General features: G+C 39.5%; 2 protein-coding genes across 2 annotated transcripts; one reads left to right on the top strand and one right to left on the bottom strand.

Moving 5' to 3' along the window:
- The first annotated feature begins 292 nt into the window (after positions 1–292).
- Positions 293–7,708, top strand: LOC149304026 (vomeronasal type-2 receptor 26-like). The gene is made up of 6 exons (XM_089480916.1): positions 293–369; positions 2,151–2,442; positions 3,066–3,944; positions 4,183–4,410; positions 5,964–6,090; positions 6,807–7,708. Exons 1-6 carry the CDS (start codon positions 293–295, stop codon positions 7,706–7,708), a joined length of 2,505 nt encoding a protein of 834 aa, XP_089337042.1.
- A 2,779-nt stretch (positions 7,709–10,487) lies between these two features.
- On the bottom strand, positions 10,488–19,475 carry LOC149304025 (vomeronasal type-2 receptor 26-like). Its single transcript, XM_089480915.1, has 6 exons — positions 19,258–19,475; positions 17,024–17,315; positions 15,696–16,556; positions 13,776–13,997; positions 11,912–12,062; positions 10,488–11,383 (listed from the first exon to the last, which is right to left on the bottom strand). The coding sequence occupies exons 1-6, from the start codon at positions 19,473–19,475 to the stop codon at positions 10,488–10,490; spliced, it is 2,640 nt and encodes an 879-aa protein (XP_089337041.1).
- Between the last annotated feature and the right edge of the window lie 930 nt (positions 19,476–20,405).

Genomic DNA, 20,405 nt, shown 5'->3' with positions numbered 1-20,405 from the left:
GACAAGAACACTGCCACTGACATCATTTTTTTGATGTGCAGCTTATTTTGTCTTAATGGATATTCAAGGCATACTTTACCATCTTCTAGATACAGAAAATGGGGTGGCTACATGTCCCCGTAGAAATTGTAAGCAGGTCTTACTAAAAAGTAAGATGTTGTTTGTTGTTACCTTTTTGCTGTTGTTGCCTCATATAGCTTTGAAAGCACAGAATATTAATTGCGTTGGAAATGATCCAGTACATATTCCAAGTGAATGGTACCAGCCAAGTGAAATCCTCATTGGTGGAATAATGTCTCACGTCTACTTATTTCTGCGTGTGATTTCTTTCAAAGAACACCCGTTACAGGAGGACATTAATCTTCATCTGTAAGAAAATATTTTTCCTACCTCACTGAAGCTAATCTTTCTTTTATTTTCGCATTCCCTCCCCTCATTTTTAAAAGGATAGATGTATGAATAAATAAACTTTTTAAAAAATTAATAATTTTTCATGTGATAAATGAAATAGCTGTTTAAAAATGTGACTATGCCCACACTGGCAAAAAACAAAAACAAAAAAAGACATGAAACATATGTGAATTAATTTTCTTTAATTCATGTGACAGAACATAGCTTTTCCAGTTTTGGAAAGTAAATTATTTCAGTCAGCTTGTGGGTTTTATGGTTAGTGTCTTCTTTTAAAAAAGAAACAAACAAAAACAGACACCACAGTGACCTGTAGCTGTGTATGTGCCAGCGGCATAGTTCAATATTTGTAGAAAATATAAACAATAAGTGGGAATAAATGCTCTAAAAACCAACCTGTTAACTGTTACATTTTGTTCGATAGGCATTATTTCATCGACTGCCAATTAAAAGCTGTCATCCCAGAGAAACCCAGTTAAAGTTAATAAAACTACTGCTAACTTGTCAATGTGAATTCAGTGATAGCTGTTAAATGAATATTTGGTTGCAAGTTGGGAGTAAATTGTCAAGCTCAACAAGTTGGGAGTAAATTGTCCTAAATCTACTAAGCTGAGTAAACAAGTATATGATCATTATGTGTGTGTGTCTATCTATGTCTGTGTGTGCCTTCAAGTCGCCTGTCGACTTATGGCAACCCCAAGAATTTTGTAAGGTTTTCTTAGGCAAGGACTCTTCAGAGGTGGATTCCTTTGCAATATTCTTCTGCAATATTCTCTGAAATATCCTTCCTCTGAAATATTGTCTACAGCAGCTGGCATTTGTTGGTGGTCTTCCATCTAAGAACTAACCAGGGTTGACCCTGCTATCTTGCAAGATCAGAGAGAATATGCTGCCTTTAGACTGTCATAGTGTGTATTACTCCTATTTCCTGAAGTTAAATATTTGTCACTGTAAGGGAAACAGAAAATAATAGCTCATTCCTTCCATTATTGTCACTATTTATTATCAGACAGTGGATATTGTGTCCAAAGGAGGGTGACTAAAATGGTGAAGGGTCTGGAAACCATGTCCTATGAGGAATGACTTAGGGAGCTGGGGATGTTTAGTCTGGAGAAGAGAAGGTTAAGAGGTGATATGAAAGCCCTGTTTAAGTATTTGGAGGGATGTTATATTGAGGTGGTAACAAGCTTGTTTTCTGCTGCTCCAGAGAATAGGATCTGGAACAATGGATGCAAGCTGCAGGAAAAGAGATTCCACCTCAACATTAGGAGGAACTTCCTGACAGTAAGGGCTGTGGAACACAGTCCCTCAGAGAGCAGTGGAGTCTCCTTCCTTAGAGGTCTTTAAACAGAGGCTGGATTGCCTTCTCTCCGGGATGCTTTGATTGAGAGTTCCTGCATGGCAGGGAGGTTGGACTGGATGGCCCTTGGGGTCTCTTCCAACTCTATGAATCTATGATTCTAACTCAGTGGGGAGGGAGATTCCTGCCAAAGGGGTGAGCTTCCAAAAAAGAGAACACCAACATGTGAACATATGCACACAAACATGCCACAAACAATGGCAAATAGAAAGTACTGACCTTTTGGACAATTCATGAAATCAAAGATCTTGGAAAAGGATAAATTAGGCACCAGTACAGACTTGTTAGAGCCAGTTGGTGCAATACTTTTATTAAATGGTTTCATGCATTCTTAAATGGTCCATTAAAAAAATTGTCTTCTCTCCCCCTTTTCTTTTTGTAGAGTGGTACCAAAGTACTACCAGCATCTCCTGGCCTTGTCATTTGCTATCCATGAGATCAATAAGAATCCCAAGCTCTTGCCCAATGTCACTCTTGGGTTTCATATTTATGACAGTTATTACAATGAAAAGATGACCTACCGTACCATCCTGGACCTTCTGTTCAGATCACACCAGTTTCTCCCTAATTACAAATGTGGCACCCAAAGACATCCAATGGGAGTCATTGGTGGACTTACCTATGCTGCTTCCTCACAGATGGCAAATATCTTAAATCTGTACAAGATACCACAGGTTAGATGTATGTGTTGTATTCATGGAGAATACTCCTAATCTGATATGTAATCCATTTACCCCTGCTTCCTTTCCTTTGTCTTTCTGGAATCAATGTCATGTTCCAAATATGAAGGGGGGGGGGAGAAGGGTATATGTGTGCAGTTCCATGCATTATAACAAAGTGTGTATTTAATATTTAATAAGAACAGCTTGTTTTGAAGCAGTATCTTAGGGAATGACATTTGAATGGGGTCTGTATGTGTAAAATGATGAGAGTGGGGATTGTTCTAAAAGGAAATGGGTGAAAGAAAGTGGGTGATGTGTTAGAGGAAAAAGAGAAGCTATCAAGCCATGATAAGAAGTGGAGAGAGAATCGCTTCACTCATAAAGATGTGAAAAGATGTTTGTTTTTGTCACACGTCTCAAATTCTTTGCTAACTTCCAGTTGAATTTTAACTTCTTGCATCCCCAGAAACCCAGCTGGTTATTGAGCTAAGTCTGGAATATAGTTATAATTTGGAATATAGTTATAAATCTCATCAGGATGTGATTGGCATTAGATTAAAGGTATTCCTTGGATAGGTCTTCACATATTCCCTCCCTCCCAACTCTGAAAAATCTGCATTTATTTGTTCATTTAGTTTTCATACGGCTCATTTCAAGTAGCACCGAATGACCAAACTGGCTTGCGTCCCTTTTACCGCATGGTGCCCAATGAAGTCCTTCAGTACCAAGGGATTGTCCAATTGCTTCTGCATTTCAGATGGAAATGGGTTGGGCTCATGACTAACAATGATGACGACGGAGAACATTTCTTGCAGACTATGGAACCAATGCTATTTGAGAATGGGATGTGTTCAGCTTTCACAAACAAATCTCCAAGTGAGATGCGTGTATATAACTTTGTTGAAATAGATTATATTTTCAACAGTGTTCCAATATTCAGTGGCAACAAAGCCCAGGCAGTTGTTATATATGGAAAAGCCTCAAACATCAGGTGGCTGGCTGCCATTATGTTGGCAACAATGTCACATCCTTCCACAAATCCTGAATATATGGGCAAAGCATCTTCTGGAAAGGTGTGGATAATGACAGCACAGATTGATTGCTCATATTTGACATTCCAAAAGAAGTGGGGTGTAGACATGTTCCATGGTGCTATTTCCTTCACGCTTCCTTCCAAACAGCACCCGGGTTTTGAAAAATTTCTTCAGTCACTCCACCTTCATTGGGCCAAAGAAGATGGTTTTATCCATGATTTCTGGGAACAAGCTTTCAACTGTTTCTTCCCGACTTTGGATTTGGCCACAAATGCCAATGAAACATGTACTGGAGAAGAAAAAACAGAAAGCCTTCCTAGAACTTTGTTTGACATGAGCATGACAGGTCACAGCTATAGTATCTATAATGCTGTTTATGCTGTGGCCTGTGCCTTGCACATCATGTGCTCATCTAGATCCAACTACAAGAGAATGGGAAAAGAAAATATATGGGTACCTTCAAATGTGAAACCCTGGCAGGTAATGCCTCTTCCCTGATAAGAGCATATTAGTATGTCCTCAGCACAGTAATATAGTATGGCATACAGCAATATATTATCCCATATTTGATCATTAATGATGCAGTCATAGAATCATAGAGTTGGAAGGGCCATCGAGTCCAAGCACCTTTCATGCAGGAATACACAATCAAAGTTCTCTCTAATGGTCCTAATGGTCTCCTCGGATGTTAAGATGCTCTTGATTCCTTTCTCTCTAGCTACATTCTTTTCTTCAGAGCATCTCATTCAACAATGGTGTTGGAGATGAAATTAAACTGAATGAAGATGGAGAATTGGTAGCTGGATTTGATATTACAAACATGGTCACTTTCTTGAATAATTCCTACATCCAAGTCAAAGTGGGAAAGCTGGATCCTTGGGTTCCTGGAGGAAAGCCCTTCACCATTGATAAGGAGAGACTTCAGTGGCACAAGAACCTGACTCAAGTGGGAGAAGTTTTCACTATATACAATATGATAAAATATATGTGAATTTAAGGAAGGCATTAGCTTTAAGGGAAATTATTTACTGGGAATAAATGTGTATTCCACTAAATTCAGATGTATGGGAAATAAAGGTCAGGCACTGGACATTTTTGAAGCACATTGGGCACTTCTTTTTTTTTAATTTCAATTTTTTATATTTTAGAAGTACATTGTTGTTATGCTCCACCCCCACCTTTCCTATCTTTGTTTACAAGATATTTCAGTGATCAGTCATCCTTTACTGTACAAAATCTTCATACTGAATATCTTACTATTCCACAGCTTTAAATGAGAAGATGGTGGACTTTTTGTAGAAAGGTGATCCATAATATAGTTGATGAATGGGGACCAGAGCTCCATAAAAATGTCCTTTGATATTTTCCCTCTGTTCACCTTGGGTACTTCCAATGCTCATTCTTCATTCATGATACATATTGGGAGCTCCTGTTTTGCTCTGGCACTTCCTAGCCAATGCCCAGATATACATTGTGTTGTGGAGCACCTTAATGCATATTGATGCTATTGCACATCAGGCTGTGATGTTGTAGTCACTTCACTGACTACCATTGCTTGATGGATGCTCCTACATTGCAATGTCTTGGCAGCTTCTAGGCCAGTGATTTACAAACTACAGTCCTGCAGATGTTTTGGACTTCAGCACCCAGAATTCCTGACTATTGGCCAAGTGGCTTAGGCTTCTGGGAGCTGAAGCCCCAAACACTCGGAGGACAAAGTTTGGATACCACTGCTCTAGATGAATGTGGACATTTCAAAATGACTCAATTCAGTTTTATGTACATGAAAAGCTACTGATGAAGATATAGGCCTCAAGCAACATGTCAGCTGTGGTTTGTAAAGGATGCTGAAAAATATTTATACTTTTTTGAGCACTTAGAATAACAGCAGTGGTATCTAACAGTGGTGAGGTATCTGGCTGATGCACTAGCGGCTTGACCAAACAGGAATTTTAATATACTGCATATAAGATGACTTTTTGACACTAAAATTGGGTCAAAAGTTGGGGGTCGTCTTATAGGCTGGGTTGGGCCCTGGGGCCCAGTGTGCGCGTGCTTGGCCGCCAGCTTCTCAGGCCTCCAGAGGCCTGGGAAGCCAGCAACCCTGTGCTGGCTTTTAAGGGGCCTCCGGAGGCCCTTTGAAGCCAGCGAGCGCGCTCTTGGGGCTGCCGGCTTCTCAGGCCTCTGGAGGCCTGGGAAGCCGGCAACCGCGTGCACGGCTGGCTGCCAGCTTCTCAGGAAGAGGGGTAGCCTTATACGGTGAGTATATCCTAAACTCTCTATTTTTATATAAAAAGTTGGGGGTCATCTTATACGCCCGGTTGACTTATACGCCAGAAAATACTGTATTAAAGTTTCTCCTGTTATATTTAGATAAGAATAGGCCATCACTGTACTCATACATGTTACTACTTCATTCCATTTGACTTTTGTTAGCTGAAGGTTACATATATATAGCAGCAGAATCCAATATTAAACCCTTTCTTATTCCAAAAATAGGTGCCTCCATTTTCTTTATGCAATGATCCATGCTACCCTGGCTATATGAAGAACAAGAAAGAGGGGATGAAATTCTGTTGCTACAGTTGTTCTCCTTGTCCAGAAGATACGATCTCAGACCAGGAAGGTAAGAGAAATGATTAGAAGCAAAATTTTTCTAATCAAACTGAAGAAAAGTCTTTGAGAGTAATCCTGGGGAGTATGACATATAAAGTACTGTAAAGTTCTTCTTATACAATAACGTTCAAACAAACAAAGCAGGGGGATGTTGTAGTACCTTTGAGACTCTGTGAAAGAAGTTGTAGCATGTGATTTTGTAGACTTGGTCTATTTCTACAGATGCATGGAGTGAAGTGTTGCCCAGGAAGGATCTTTAAAACCAAACTGTATGAATAGCCATAGAAATGCAAAACATGTGGATTAGGAGCTATTTAAGCCCAATCCAGGCATGGGACGGGATCGGGGCTGATTGGGGGGAAATGGGTTTTATCACAGAGAAAAATGCATACTTTGTCACATGGTGACCCTGTCCCCCAGCTGAGCTTAGCTGGCAGATTTTGTGGGACCGAAAGTTTCCATACTACCAAAATTGGTGGGAAAAGTGCTCCCAGGGGATGGCTTGTGGTCACCCTGCAATGAAGTATGCATTTTTCTGTGCGATAGCATCTGTTTTTCCCTGTTCGGTCTGGATCTCGTCCCATGCCCGAATCAGGTGTGATAAACTCCTTTGTCTCAAAGGTGCTGTAAGATGCCTTTGCATACTGATATTCCAGACTAACATGGCTATGTCTCTGAATTATCTCCCCCCCTCATTTAAATTAAACATATTACTCTTTTGTTTAGACATGGATTACTGTTTCAGCTGTTCAGAAGATCACTTTCCAAATAATGGCAGAAACAAGTGTATTCCAAAGGTTCAACGTTTTCTATCCTTTCAAGATCCTTTGGGTATTACTCTTGCTTTTTTAGCTCTCTTTTTCTCTCTGATCACAATTGTGGTGCTTGGAATCTTCATAAAAGAATGGGACAGTCCTATAGTCAAAGCCAACAACAGAGGCCTCACCATCCTTCTCCTCATCTCCCTTCTCCTTTGCTTCCTCTGTGCTTTGTTTTTCATCACGGAACCCAAAAAGGAAATCTGTATCCTGCAACAAACTATTTTTGGCATAATCTTTTCAATTGCTGTTTCTTCTCTTTTGGCCAAGACCATGACAGTCATTATGGCATTCATGGCTTCCAACCCAAGTAGTACATTCCGAAAATGGGTGGGAAAAAGATCGGCACTTTCTATTGTCTCTTCATGCTCCCTTCTTCAAGTGGCTATTTGTGCTATTTGGCTGGGAATTTCTCCTCCATTCCCTGAAAAGGATATGCACTCTGTATCTGGTGAAATCATTGTCATATGTAATGAAGGGCTGGACATCATGTTCTGCTGTGCCTTGAGTTACCTAGGTTTCCTGGCTATTCTCAGCTTCATTGTGGCTTTCCTAGCCAGAAAGTTACCTGACAGTTTCAATGAAGCCAAGTTCATCACTTTCAGCATGCTGGTCTTTTGCAGTGTTTGGTTATCCTTCATTCCAGCCTACCTGAGCAGCAAGGGGAAAAAGCTGGTGGTTGTGGAGGTCTTTTCTATTTTGTCTTCTGGTCTAGGGTTACTGGCTTGTATCTTTGCCCCCAAATGTTATATTATTGTGTTGAGACCACATCTAAACAAAAAGGAGAAGCTAATAAGGAGACAACATTAAAGTTGTACACAACTTGCTCATATTTTTCTGACTGGATATTGAATTTATTTGAAAGCTGGGATGGGATGGGGGAGAAAATTTATAACAATACAACACAGAAGCAAAACAGCCGAGTCTTGTGCGATCTTAAACACTAACAGTGTGCCACTATACTCTTGCTGGGGGGAAAAACCCTAACGTGCTGTTCACCCTCTGGACATTTACATAAGTAAAAAGCTTAAATATTTAATGTCACATTCTAACTTTTTGTTGATTTCCATTTCATGCCTTGTTTCACAAGTTCTTTTGAATATCTCTCTCTATCTCTCTCTGTGTTATTTCTCATGGGTTATCTCGGGCAGGGGCATAATTAAGGGCATGCATGAAATGAGGACACAATCAAGTGACACCCTAAATGGGGGTGACACCACTTTCCCCCAAACATCTGCCTTTTGGCAGAACTGAGCTGTGGTGTTCACCTGCATCCCTTCAAAATGCTAAACGGATTGTGATAGCAGGGCAATGGTCAGTGGGAAGAGAAAGGAGAGGCCTCAGGTTATGAAAAAGTACATTTTAAAACTAAATAAAAATATTTTAAAATTCTCTTTAAAAACATCACATCTTACCAATTTTTCACTCTAACCACAGGAAACAATGCACATGCAAATACATTTAGGCTGTGCATATGATATTGTAATGTAAAGGTATAATTTTAATTTTGCTAGTTGTTTATGTCACAACTATTGCCATTACAATCAGTGATATACAGGAATTATGATTTCTGAGTAACATTAGTACAAAAAATGTTACTAAGGGGTTGTACATACAGCACTTAAGAGGTGGCATGTAACTGCCCCTTTAACGGCTGGATTGGGGCCATGGCATGCCATGGCCTCAATCTGGCCTGTCCAGGTTGCAAAAAGGAGCTAGAAAAAGCAACTCCTTTTTTGTGTCCTAGAAAGGGTGCCATAGCTGTGGCGCCATGGCTATATAGGGGTCCTTCGAAACAGCACTGGAGGAACACCATGTATCAAAGCAGCACCAGAGGAGCACCATGATGCTCCATGCTGTGTGGAGCAGCACGTAGCATCATGGTACTCTGGGGACGAAACTGCAGCATGCGTCATGGAGACACTAAGCCCCGGCTCTGCCCCCCAGCCAGCCCAAAGTGCCGGTTTGTACAGGGCCAAAGTATTCTGTATGGTGTGGTATGGGAGGAAGTCAATGTGTGTGTGACACCATGAGTTACTGCACTGGGTGATGCCAACCCTATTCTAGGTTCCAAGGAGGAGCACCTATTTTAGGATCTCCTTTCAATGAGCATTTTTTGTCAACTCCCAACCATTGATCTTGCTGTTTGAGAATGTTCACAGTCCTCTGAACATGACCCAGGACTGGATGACAATGATAGAAATTGATAACTAAGCTGAATATCTTTTTAGGGTTTGTTGTCTAAACTGGAGGCTTAAATTCAACAGATGAAAAATATGAATAAGAATCTGTATGTAGAAGATTGTTTTCCCCAGGATGCAATTAAAAGGTTACAGGTTTTCTGAGGAATAGATCACAGCCTCGGCTGACCTGATTTATCATTGCACCTGTGTACATAGCACCACACACACAAAAATCAGCTAAACAAGGGCTATACTGAACTGTTAGCTGTAAACCTCCACACCAACTGTGACATTACTTTGGCAGAGATGTTATCATTGTGTGATGGTTACAAGAAATCCTGCAATGATCCTCCTTTCTGGATTCTCCTCCTCCCACCTTGGCGGGGGAGATACGAAAAAGTCCTTTTCAGAGGAGACAGGAATAGTCTCAGGTCTATTCAAGAATTGTGTGGGGAAGAAGCGGGGGTTGGAGAGGATTCTCATTACCTCCAAACACAGACCAAAAGAAACTTGTGAGCCAGATAAAAAACCTTCATGGGGCACATCTCATTCCACATCCCAACCCAATACAGTAGTTTGCAGAGAAAAAGAAACCAGAGTTATGCAAGAGAGAAGAAGAGGGAGAAACAAAGGTTGGGCAGAGAGGGAGAGAGAGAAGATAAACAGAAAGCAAAAAGATCTTCCATTGCTCCTCTAAACTAGAGATGGTAAAGAATTCTGTTTGATTCAATCAGCAGCTTCAACAATACTTTAATTTTATTGAAAATTATTGTGAGAACAAATGTGCTTTGTGGGAATTTGCACATTTCAACATTTCAGATGAATAAAATACAGATGACATAATGTGCATATCCTTAAATACGAATAGGCGAAATGCATATAGAATCATAGAATCATAGAGTCGGAAAAGACCACAAGGGCCATCTAGTCCAAACCCTTGCCATGCAGGAAATCAGAACAAAAGCATCCCCGACAGATGGCCATCCAGCCTCTGTTTCAAGACTTTCCACCACTCTCTGAGAAAGTGTGCTCCACTGTTGAACAGCTCTTACAGTCAAGAAGTTCCTCAAAATGTTGACGTGGAATCTCTTTTCCTGTAGCTTGTACATAATTTTGTAAAATGTGTAAAGAGATTCAAAATTAAGTCAAATGAATAAACAAATCCATACATTAGGCAAAATGCATTGGAAATAAGCAGGAATAATGTACAAAATCTGATTCGGGGTCAGGGAGCAAAATCAAGAAATACGATTAAAGGAAACAAGTAGCAGAAGAAAATTGAAGTGGGATGTGGAGAAACAAGAAAAATTAATGACAAATTCTAAACTCTTATGGTTGCCTAAAATAGGACTAATTTGAGTTAAATTAAATAGATCAAAGGCCATTCATATTTAATTTATTCAGTGTTATGGCTTCATCAGCTGCTCTCTGTTGTTCAGCTCAGGCCTCAGCAAAATTATATAGCTTTTTGGAGAAAAGATACATATCAGCAGTCCAGCACTTGAGGCTAAAATGGAGAAAATCTCCACAGCTACCATGTCCTTTCCTTTAGTGCTCAGGTAGGTGGGAACAAAAGAGACCCAAACACTGCAAAATGCCAACATACTGAAGGTGATAAATTTGGCTTCATTAAAACTGTCAGGTAATTTCCTGGCCAGGAAAGCCATGACGAATGTGACAATGGCCAAGAAACTCAAAAAGCCAAGGACAATGTAGAACATGACATCTGAACCTTCTTTACACTCTAGGACAATTTCTTTGGCCATTGACTTCATATCAAAATCTGGAAATGGGGGAGAGTTTATCACCCACACCATACAAATGATGACTTGAATAAAAGAACAGGACAAAACAATGGAGGTGGCCAGTGGTTTTCCCACCCATTTCCTCATCTGGGATGCTGGATCAGTGGCCTTGAAAGCTAGAACCACAATGATAGTTTTGGCCAACACACATGACACAGCTACTGTAAAGATGATGCCGAAAGCTGTTTGTCGAAGAAAGCATGTCACATGCCTAGGTTTTCCAATGAACAGCAAAGCACAATTGAAAGAAAGCATGAGGGAGATGAGTAGAGCATAGGATAGGTTTCGGTTGTTAGCTTTGACTATAGCAGTGTCCTGGTACTTAACAAAGATCCCAAGCACCAAAGCTGTGATGAAAGCAAAGCAAAGGGAAAGACTAGCCAAAATGATACCTAAAGGTTCATTATAAGACAAGAAGGTGATATCTTTTGGAAAGCACAGATTCTGAGAACTATTTGGATATTGTCCTTCTGAGCACTGGAAACAGGCATCCATGTCTGAAAAACAAATGATATAAGAAATTGTGATGAATCTGTCTATCTTGGATATATTTATTTTGTGGAACAAGTATCTTGTTCCAGGTAATAAAGTGATAAACATAAAAACATGCAGATACTAAAAGCAGTACAATCTCTGCAATATGACAGTGCCATTGGCCCTCTGTATTCATGGATTCTTTATCCCAAGATTCAACCATCCATGAATTGAAAAAAATATATTAAAAAAATAAATTTCACAAGGCAAACCTCGATTATGGCATTTTATATAAGAGGCACCATTTTGCTGTGCCATTGTATATAATCCATGGATTCCCATATCCACAGGGCATCCTGGAACCAAATTTCAGAGGATACCAAGGGTTCGCTGTATATGAAAATGGTTTCTTTTTTTGTGCAATTACTATACTATGAAGATATACTCCTTTGAGAAATTTCTTAAATGTGATGGGCAATATATGTGTGTAAACCCAAGTGTGCACTTCCTACATCCATGCATCTGAAAAGGCTGTACACAACATTTCTTACCACTTTTGTTTGAAATCATCCCTTCTGCACATGGAATGCACTCATAGCAGCAGAATGGTTTTCCTTCCATCTTTTCCTTGTGAAATCCTTCACTGCATTTCTCATTACACAAAGAAACAGGTTTCACCCATGTCAAAAATAAAAATTGACACTCATAAAATATATGTAGAGAATCTGTGTAATTTAGTTTACTGTACAGATAAGAACAGGGAGACTGATGGCATGGCCTGATTTTTAAAAATGACACCAGACCTTTTGTGCAGGGGCCCACATGGAGCACGAGGAGCACCGAAAGCCAGCTTTAAATGGGCCTAATTCCCATGACTCCTATGGAGCTGTGACTGATTGCTCTGCTATTGTGTAAAAATGCCTTTATTTCAGCACCAGATTGATGTTTACATACATTTGTGGCCTTACTGACCAAATTATGGTTTTGACTTAATGTACTAGATTTTTTTTCTTTTTACTATAGTTTTATGGTTTTAAGTTAAATTATTTTTATTGATTGTTTCTCATCCTGACATGTTTGGCTAAATAGCCACTTAGACATGTAGAAATAAAGATGTTTCTACCTTAATGGAATATTTTAGCATTATCATAAACATGATATAGGGCTTCTTTGCACTGCTCAGGATACTAGTCTAGGGGTAGTCTGGAGTATTCTGGCTCACAGCTGCCCTGATCTCCCACCATTACTTGGCCCTCTTTTCCTGTGCACAGGTATATTGCTAAGCTGACTGGCTCATCTGCTGCTGCCATGGGTCACTTGTTTCTGAGATCAGAACTAGGTACCCAGAAAATGGCTGGGCACCTCATTTTGATGCCAGAAATAGTGAGCTGCAGCAGCAACAGATGTGCCAGGTGGCTCAGCAGGATGCCCATGCAGACAGCCACTGTGATGTGGGAATGGAGGGCTTCAGGTTTTCCTGAAAGATATAGAGAATTATATTTTTAAAAAACACATTGTATGGTTGTTCTGTCCTGCTTCTGGTGCAGAATCTGCTGAGTGTGTGGATGTTGTCTAGATTGCATACATTGGAATTGGAGATTGGGACATGCATCATCCAAACAGGACAGTGTTAGAATGGGGAAGGAATGGGCTTTTTGGCCTGTGCCCACAGGATATTAGGAAAAGAAGTCCAACTGCTTAAGGCTTTAGCCAGTGTCTCATCCATTTAAGCACCATAAAGTATAGGCTTTCATGGTGCCATATCCTTTATTGTCCTTCACCATCTGGTTCAACTTTAGTATTTGCATTTGTTTTCTCCTTCAGTTTGTCAATAGCTTTGTGTATTTCATTGTAAGTGAAGTCTCTATGAAGATAGAACCTGATAACCCAAAGTCCAAAATATAGCTGCAAATCTTAAACAGCTGAGGTTGACAGGGAAAAAAAATGCTCTGGATGATCCCCACCTTACATTCCTGTCAAAAAAGAGACTAAGCACCTTATCGCACACACAATTTTAAATGTTCTGGGGACGGAAGGAGGACGCTCGTGTGCACGTGCGTGCTGCAGAAAACAGAGTTTATCGCACACGAATACATCCTCCAAGAGGCTCTGTTCCGTCCCCCGGTGCGCACCCATTCGCGTCCAGTCCTGACGGGCATGACTTTTTGCTGGCGGACGGTAATCCGTCAGGCAAAAATCACGCCCGTCAGGACTGGACGTGAACGGGTGCGCACCAGGGGACGGAACAGGGCCTCTTCGAGGACATATTCGTGTGCGATAAACTCCGTTTTCTGCAGCATGCGCGCGCACAAGAGCGTCCTCCTTCCGTCCCCAGAACGTGTGCACGATAAGGTCCTTAGCCTAGATGCACACAACAGTAAATGAAAAAGTCTGAAAAGGTACATGGGTCCTTACCTGGTTAAAACTTTCTGGCCATACAATGTTATCCTCATGAATAGTGAATACTTTGTGTTGGTGAGGGTCTATCTTTCCAACTTTGACTCTTAAAAAAGACTTGTTTGGGAATGTGACCCAGTTGGTAATGTCAAAACCTGCTACTAATATGCCATTTTGGTTGAAAGACACCTCTTCCCCAGCAGAATTGTTAAATGAAATACTCCTCAGAAAATGGTGCAGCTGAAATTGAAAGGGAGGTGAGGAGGAATAGTGAATAAAATTTAAAGAAAGAAAGAAAGAAAGAAAGACGCACACATTGAACATAGTGATTATGTGTGGAATAGGGACCAAATTAAGTCTAATTCACATTGAAGAAATAATTCAGTCTGACACCTCTTTAATTGCCCTGGCTCAATACTAGGGAATTCTGGGAATCATAATTTTGTGAGACATTTAGTCTTCTCTGTCAGAGAGCTCTGGTGCTGCAATAAACTACAGTTCCCAGGGTTCCCTAGTACTGAGCCAGGGCAGTTAAAGCAGTGTCAAACTGGATTATTTCTGCAGTGTGGATTGGACCTAAGGGATGGGGCCTAAAGCAAGGGACTGCATTCTATAAGACAAACTCAGAGCAGGAAAAAATGCCAAATATAATTCAACTAGTTGTGGCTGTATTCAGTGAGCTGTAAGAATTTGGGAAGATGCATTCTGCTTTTGCTAAGATTTTGGATGAGAGAGGCATGACAAGGCAGCCTTTTGAGAATTCTCTAAATTCCATGAGAAAACTTGCCTCCAGCAATGAGTAGGTTTTTCCCCATTATGTTTCCTGCCTTTTTTTAAAAAATGGCTTTTTTCTAAAACTACTCTTTTCTTTTTGTGAAATGAGAGAGTGAGAACAAAAAGCCAGTCTGGTTCATCAGAAGGGCACAAATTATCAATTTTTGCTACTTTTAATAGTAGACCACAATTGTCTGGTTTTCCATAAATTCTACAGGAATGCAGAAATATCAGTCTTTAAGAGTGAAAAACCTTTCTGATATTGTCATCATCCTCACCATCATTAATAACAATGGTAACATGTACATCATTGTCTTGGGACAAAGTGTGTGTGTGTGTTGCCTAATTTACTGCTCAGGCTCAAACCAATTCAAGAATTGCATCCCTAATGAGTTATTGATTAAAAATTAAAATAGAACAGGATATGATAGAAAAGAATGAAACAAATTATTTGGAGCACAGCAACTTAAAATGGGATAACAAGTAATCACTTTGAGTGACTGTCTTGAGGTAAGAATATTTTTCTGTACTGAATGGAGAAAAAACATATCCAGAATTATATACTTAGTAAGCCCTTTATCAAAATATAAATTCATGAAATAATCATCTAGGAGGGGGATCTGATTCTCTTTAAAGCTCCTGTTTCAGAAAATCTACACTCTTGTCTGGTGTGCATGTATTAAAAAGGATAAAAGGTATTTCTGAACCAGAATATTATTTTCTGTGCAGAAAATGCTAATACCTCTACATAAATGCTGTTTTCTGTGCAAAAATACCTCACAGAAAATTTGCACACAATGCACCTCAAACTACATCCACTCTTTGAAGACTGCATATTTTTGATGACTTTCTTGTAGTGGGAAGAAAAATTATAAAACCATTCATTGCTTCCTTCAAGAAGAAAATCAGTGAAGAATTCCATCCCTATAACATATTGGAAAGACAGGTAGTCAACAAGCATGAGCTAATTGGACAAGGATCGCTCTGTTTTAGACAGTATAAAGCAGAAGGTATGGCAGACCAAGGTTGAAACCAAAAAGACAAAATGAAACATAATAAAAAAAACCCAACAATAATATAGCCTCATTGCATTCAGACTGGCTGCGGAGGGGTGAAATAGTTGTGCCGACAGATATGGTGAGCTCTCCTTCCCTTCAGTTTTACCTGCCATGACTGCTGGTTGAAAGGTTCCCATTGCTGTCCTTTCACCTTTGCTTTCTTTTTGGACTGTGAGGATTCCATAGACTGCAGCGCATGGACCACAGCAAAGACAGCATTGTAGATGTTGTAGCTATGGGCAGTCATGCTCATGTCAAAAACAGACGAAGGAAGAGACTCCAGTTTCTCCTCTCCTGTGCAGACTTTCTCATCATTATTATATAAAGTGGGCCCTAGAAAAGTACATAAAAATGCACTTTCCCAAAAGCTCCATATAAAGCCATCTTCTTTTTCTGAGTTAGGGCTTATGGTCTCAAGAAACGTCTGAAAGCCTTGAACCTCATTTGAATGAATTGCAAAGGATAGAGCACCATGAAGGAAATCGATGTCCCAAAACCTTTGAATAGGAAGTTCTGTGAAATCCATCTGGGCTGTCAAAATCCATATTTTCCCCTTTGCCTTCACTGATGCATCTTCACATTGTGAAATTTGTAGCACTATTCTCAAAACTATCATCGTCTGAATTTCTCCATGGACAACCAACACACTAGCAGTGCTATTCATGATAATTTCATATGTTTTGATCCCTTCATCCACAAGTATTTCTATTTCACTTGAAAAACCTTGCTTGGGGAAACTTTGTATGAAGTCAAAGCAGATGCCCTTCTCTGAAAAGTTGGGAAGCACATTCCGTACAAACCTCTCTCCTTTTTCGTCATCGAAATAAAGCACCCCAATCCATGTCCAGCTGAAATGGTGAAGTAAGTGAACAATCCCCATATATTGGCGGGTCTCTTCTGGGAACATTTGGAGGGTGAATGCTTCTTGGAATTTATCATTCAGCACAGGGGCAGAGCCATATGTAAGCTAAAGAAATCAATTTTTAAAAGTAAAATTTTAAAATGTTATTTAAAGGAATTAAAAATAAAATTAAAAAGGAAAAAAGGGGAAAATAAATAAATTATAAAAAGGAGGCGATTTCCAAAATAAGTTCCTAGATATCTCTCATGTGTGCTTAACACATATATACGTGTCTATATCTCTTCCTGTGTTATGTGTGCTTTTAATTACATGATGACCAACTTTTGTTGCATGTTCCATAGTAGTCCACTTTCATTGTCACAGTCTTATTTTTTTAATTAGTAAAGTTGGTTCATTAGCACAAGAACAAAGCATGAACCTCCATGGTCCAACTGCCCTTCAGCCTCAAGAATGTCAGTCTCAACAAAGCATGTATTGTCTCACTATTTCAAGCTACTACTACTGTGCATACTTCAGCTAAAATGCAAGGGAATTCTCCAAGACTTGTAAACTGTTCTATTGGCATAGCTTACCTGTGGAATCTTATAGAGAGCCAGGATAGGTGCCATGTGGACATAGACATTAGTGTTAGGTCCCCCAATGACTGCTTTTGGACTGTTATGGTTGTCACACTTGTAGTTTGGGATGAATCTTTCCCGACTAGAGAGAAGTTCCATAGAGGCAAGGTAAATGGAGCTTGCACTGAACTGGCTGTTAAAGATCTGAAAGCCCAGCGTGATGTTGGATAAGATCTGAGGATTCCCATTTATTTCCTTCACAGCAAACACCATAGCCAGAATGTGCTGGTAGTGCTGAGTGTGTACACTGCAATTGGAGGTACATAGTGGATTTTCTTTTGGCTTGTTGTGATATTACAACTCCATATATTTTTCATTAAGCTATTGCACCATAATATATGGTATGACTCCTATCTATGCAACAGTAATCTGAAGACTGGGAAGCGTATCATTTTTTTGACTTACTACTCTGAATATGAGTCTGTATTGGAAGTTCTGCTTAGTGCACATACACAAGCATGTGTAATATTTAAACCCAGATTCATATAGTGTGTAGGTACACACCTGAGTGCACCTACATTTTAAGTATGCCTGAATTTTTTTAAAAGATCATTTTTCCACATCTGGGAATTGGAATGCATTGCATAATAGAATAAAGCATTCTAGCATCATACATGAAAAATCACTTTTTGGAATGGAATGTTAAGACCTGGGAAATATGCTGGTATTCATACATTTAGGAATGACTCTACCATTTGGCAGAAGAACAATCTCAGAGGTGAGAGATAATTGAAGAGAGGACCTGCCATCCAAATGGTATTAACATTCAGGAGGGCAGACCACATATTCTGGAGTTTCGTCATGTTTCTGACCTAAAACCCTGCGATCCACCAGAAGGAAGTGTTTGCAAAAGCCATATACAGAGAATGAATTAATTAGAATAACAGAATCATAGTTGGAAGTGACCATAAATCCCATCCAGTATTCATTCTTTTTTTAAAAAATGTGAATGACTTAGGAGATTTTATAATATAGGATCATAGAATTGGAAGACACCACAACAGACATCCGATCAAGCCCTCTGCCATGCAGTAATAAACTATCAAAGCACTTACAAGAGATGGTCATCTAGCCTTTGTATAAAAAGCTCTAAAGAAGGAGACTCTAAAGAAGGAGCCATTGATTCACTTGGAGGCAGCATGTTCCATTGTCAAACAGCTCTTACTGTCAGGAAGTTCTTCTTAATGTTTAGATGGAATCTTTTTTCCTGTAGTTTGAATCCATTGCTCTGTGTCTTAATGTCTGGAGCATTAGAAAACAGCTCACTCTTTCTTCCACAAGACACCCTTTTAAATATTTAAACATGGCTATTGTATCATCTCTTAACCTTCTCTTCTCCAGGCTAAACATACCCAGCTCCCTAAGCCACTCCTCATGGGCCATGATTTCCCAACCTTTCACCACTTTGGTTTCCCTCCCCTAGACAAGCTCCAGCTTGTTAAAATCTTTCTTAACTTGTCGTCCCCAGAACTGGAAACCGTATTCAAGTTGATGTCTGATTAAAACAGAATAAAGTAACACTTTTGATTCCCTTGAATTGATGGGTCAGAAATTTGCTTTGAGTACTAAAGAAAGCTCATAATTCTAGACATATTTATCCCCTGTCTTAAGCTTAAAACTACAGCAGGGGCCACCCAAATATAGGTGTTGAAGCATGGAAATGCAAAGGCATACATTGGAAATATACATAATCTTTGAACAAAGCAAATGCAAAGGAGCCTCCTGAAATCCTTGTTACCAGTAGTTTTCAAAGAAGACAGAAAACCTATAGAAAAAAGGTAGTTTTTTTAAAAAAAGGATAATTATGGCTTTTGGGGAAAAAAACTTCCAGAACATCCAGTATGCAATGAAGTCACAAAATCCATTCTGTTCTACATATTACACAATATTTGGACAAGGATTATCAGTGCATAGAAACTCAGATGCTTCCATTCCATAAAGGGAAGAGAAATAGTCTGCACATGCAAGACTAAATTAATGCAGGCAAAAGCCTATCTACAGAATTAGCCTGCTTGTGAAATGGTGTCAGGACAGATACATTTCATCATATATATTTTCTAAATAAAAATAAAAATAAAAGTGCATAAACCCAAACTCCTTACATAACATTGACAAACAAACCAAGAGTCTAAAGTTGTTCAAAGGTGAAAATCTGACATCTTACGATTTAAGAAAACCCAGCTTCTTACACAGTGCCATGAAAGAGTTTAGGGGAGGGAAGTTCTTTAAAATCCATCGGTTCTGAAAACATGAAGCTCTGAGAAGTAATGGCAGCAATGTTGAGTTTTCCCGACTGATAATATTTGTGAAAGATTGGAAGAAGGCCGCTGACGTTACATTTATTTGTAGAAAGTGTGCACACGGCATGCGGCAAGAGCACTAATAGCAGCACCACTATCACCAGCATTCTTTAAAAAAATAGTCTTTCTGGAAGTAATTTCACCTATTGGTTGTACTCCCGGAATATCAAGGATCTATTAAAGAAGTGCTTTAGAAGCACAACCTAATCTGAATGGTTTTTCTGTCAGTAAATATGATGGTCTGCTATCGGCAGAAAGCAGAAATGATCAATAAACAGACCTCTGAATCTGTCTGACTTCAGAGATCCTCTCTGTCTCTGTCTTATTTTGAATATAGTAAAGGACATTTATAGTAGCCATTGCCCTTAATTCATCATTTTGTACTGCATAAACTTCCTAGGGACATGATAAATACATAGAAATGATCATGGCTGTTTTGTTAATTGCAGGGGAGACAGTCACTCAGAAAGTCAGGTTATGTGTGAGACTGGCTCCCTCGGGGTTCATCTGAACTAAATCATTTAAACTTAGTTTCCACAGAAATTAGTAGGACAAGCTGATATTAAAATTAAAATATTACACCATTTTTTTCCGTGGGAAATAAATTCAGTCTTGTCAAAACACTGGTTCCCTCAGATTCTTTGGGCCAGCGTTGTGCAATGCTTTTAATGACCAGACTGATGGCACTTTTGTCTCTTACCACCATCAGATTGGACTGGATTAGAGACTCTTTAAAAGTTTCCTTCAGTCTTCTTTGTTGCTTGTTTTCTACTAGCGCTATGTAGAAATCTCCAAGGGAGTGGATACAATGCATTCATAGCAAAGATGTAAATTACAGGGAAGGCAATTACTTTCTTAATGTGACTTATTCACTGAGAAACTGGAAGAAGAACATGTTTATTTCCTCTCAGCTTTTTGGGTAACAACCTATTTCAGTCTGTTTTCAGGCCTGGCACAGTCCCCAAATGCCCTGATGGAGAACCAGGTCTGGCTGAAAGATAGGGCGTGTGTGGCCAGTTTAAATTCAAAGTGCTAAA

The sequence above is a fragment of the Sceloporus occidentalis genome, unplaced genomic scaffold, assembly GCF_023333645.1.
Source record: "Sceloporus occidentalis isolate IW3139 unplaced genomic scaffold, rSceOcc1.0.p SCAF_14, whole genome shotgun sequence".
In the NCBI taxonomy this organism is placed as follows: Eukaryota; Metazoa; Chordata; class Lepidosauria; order Squamata; family Phrynosomatidae; genus Sceloporus; species Sceloporus occidentalis.
This window is presented reverse-complemented; position numbering and strand designations above follow the sequence as displayed.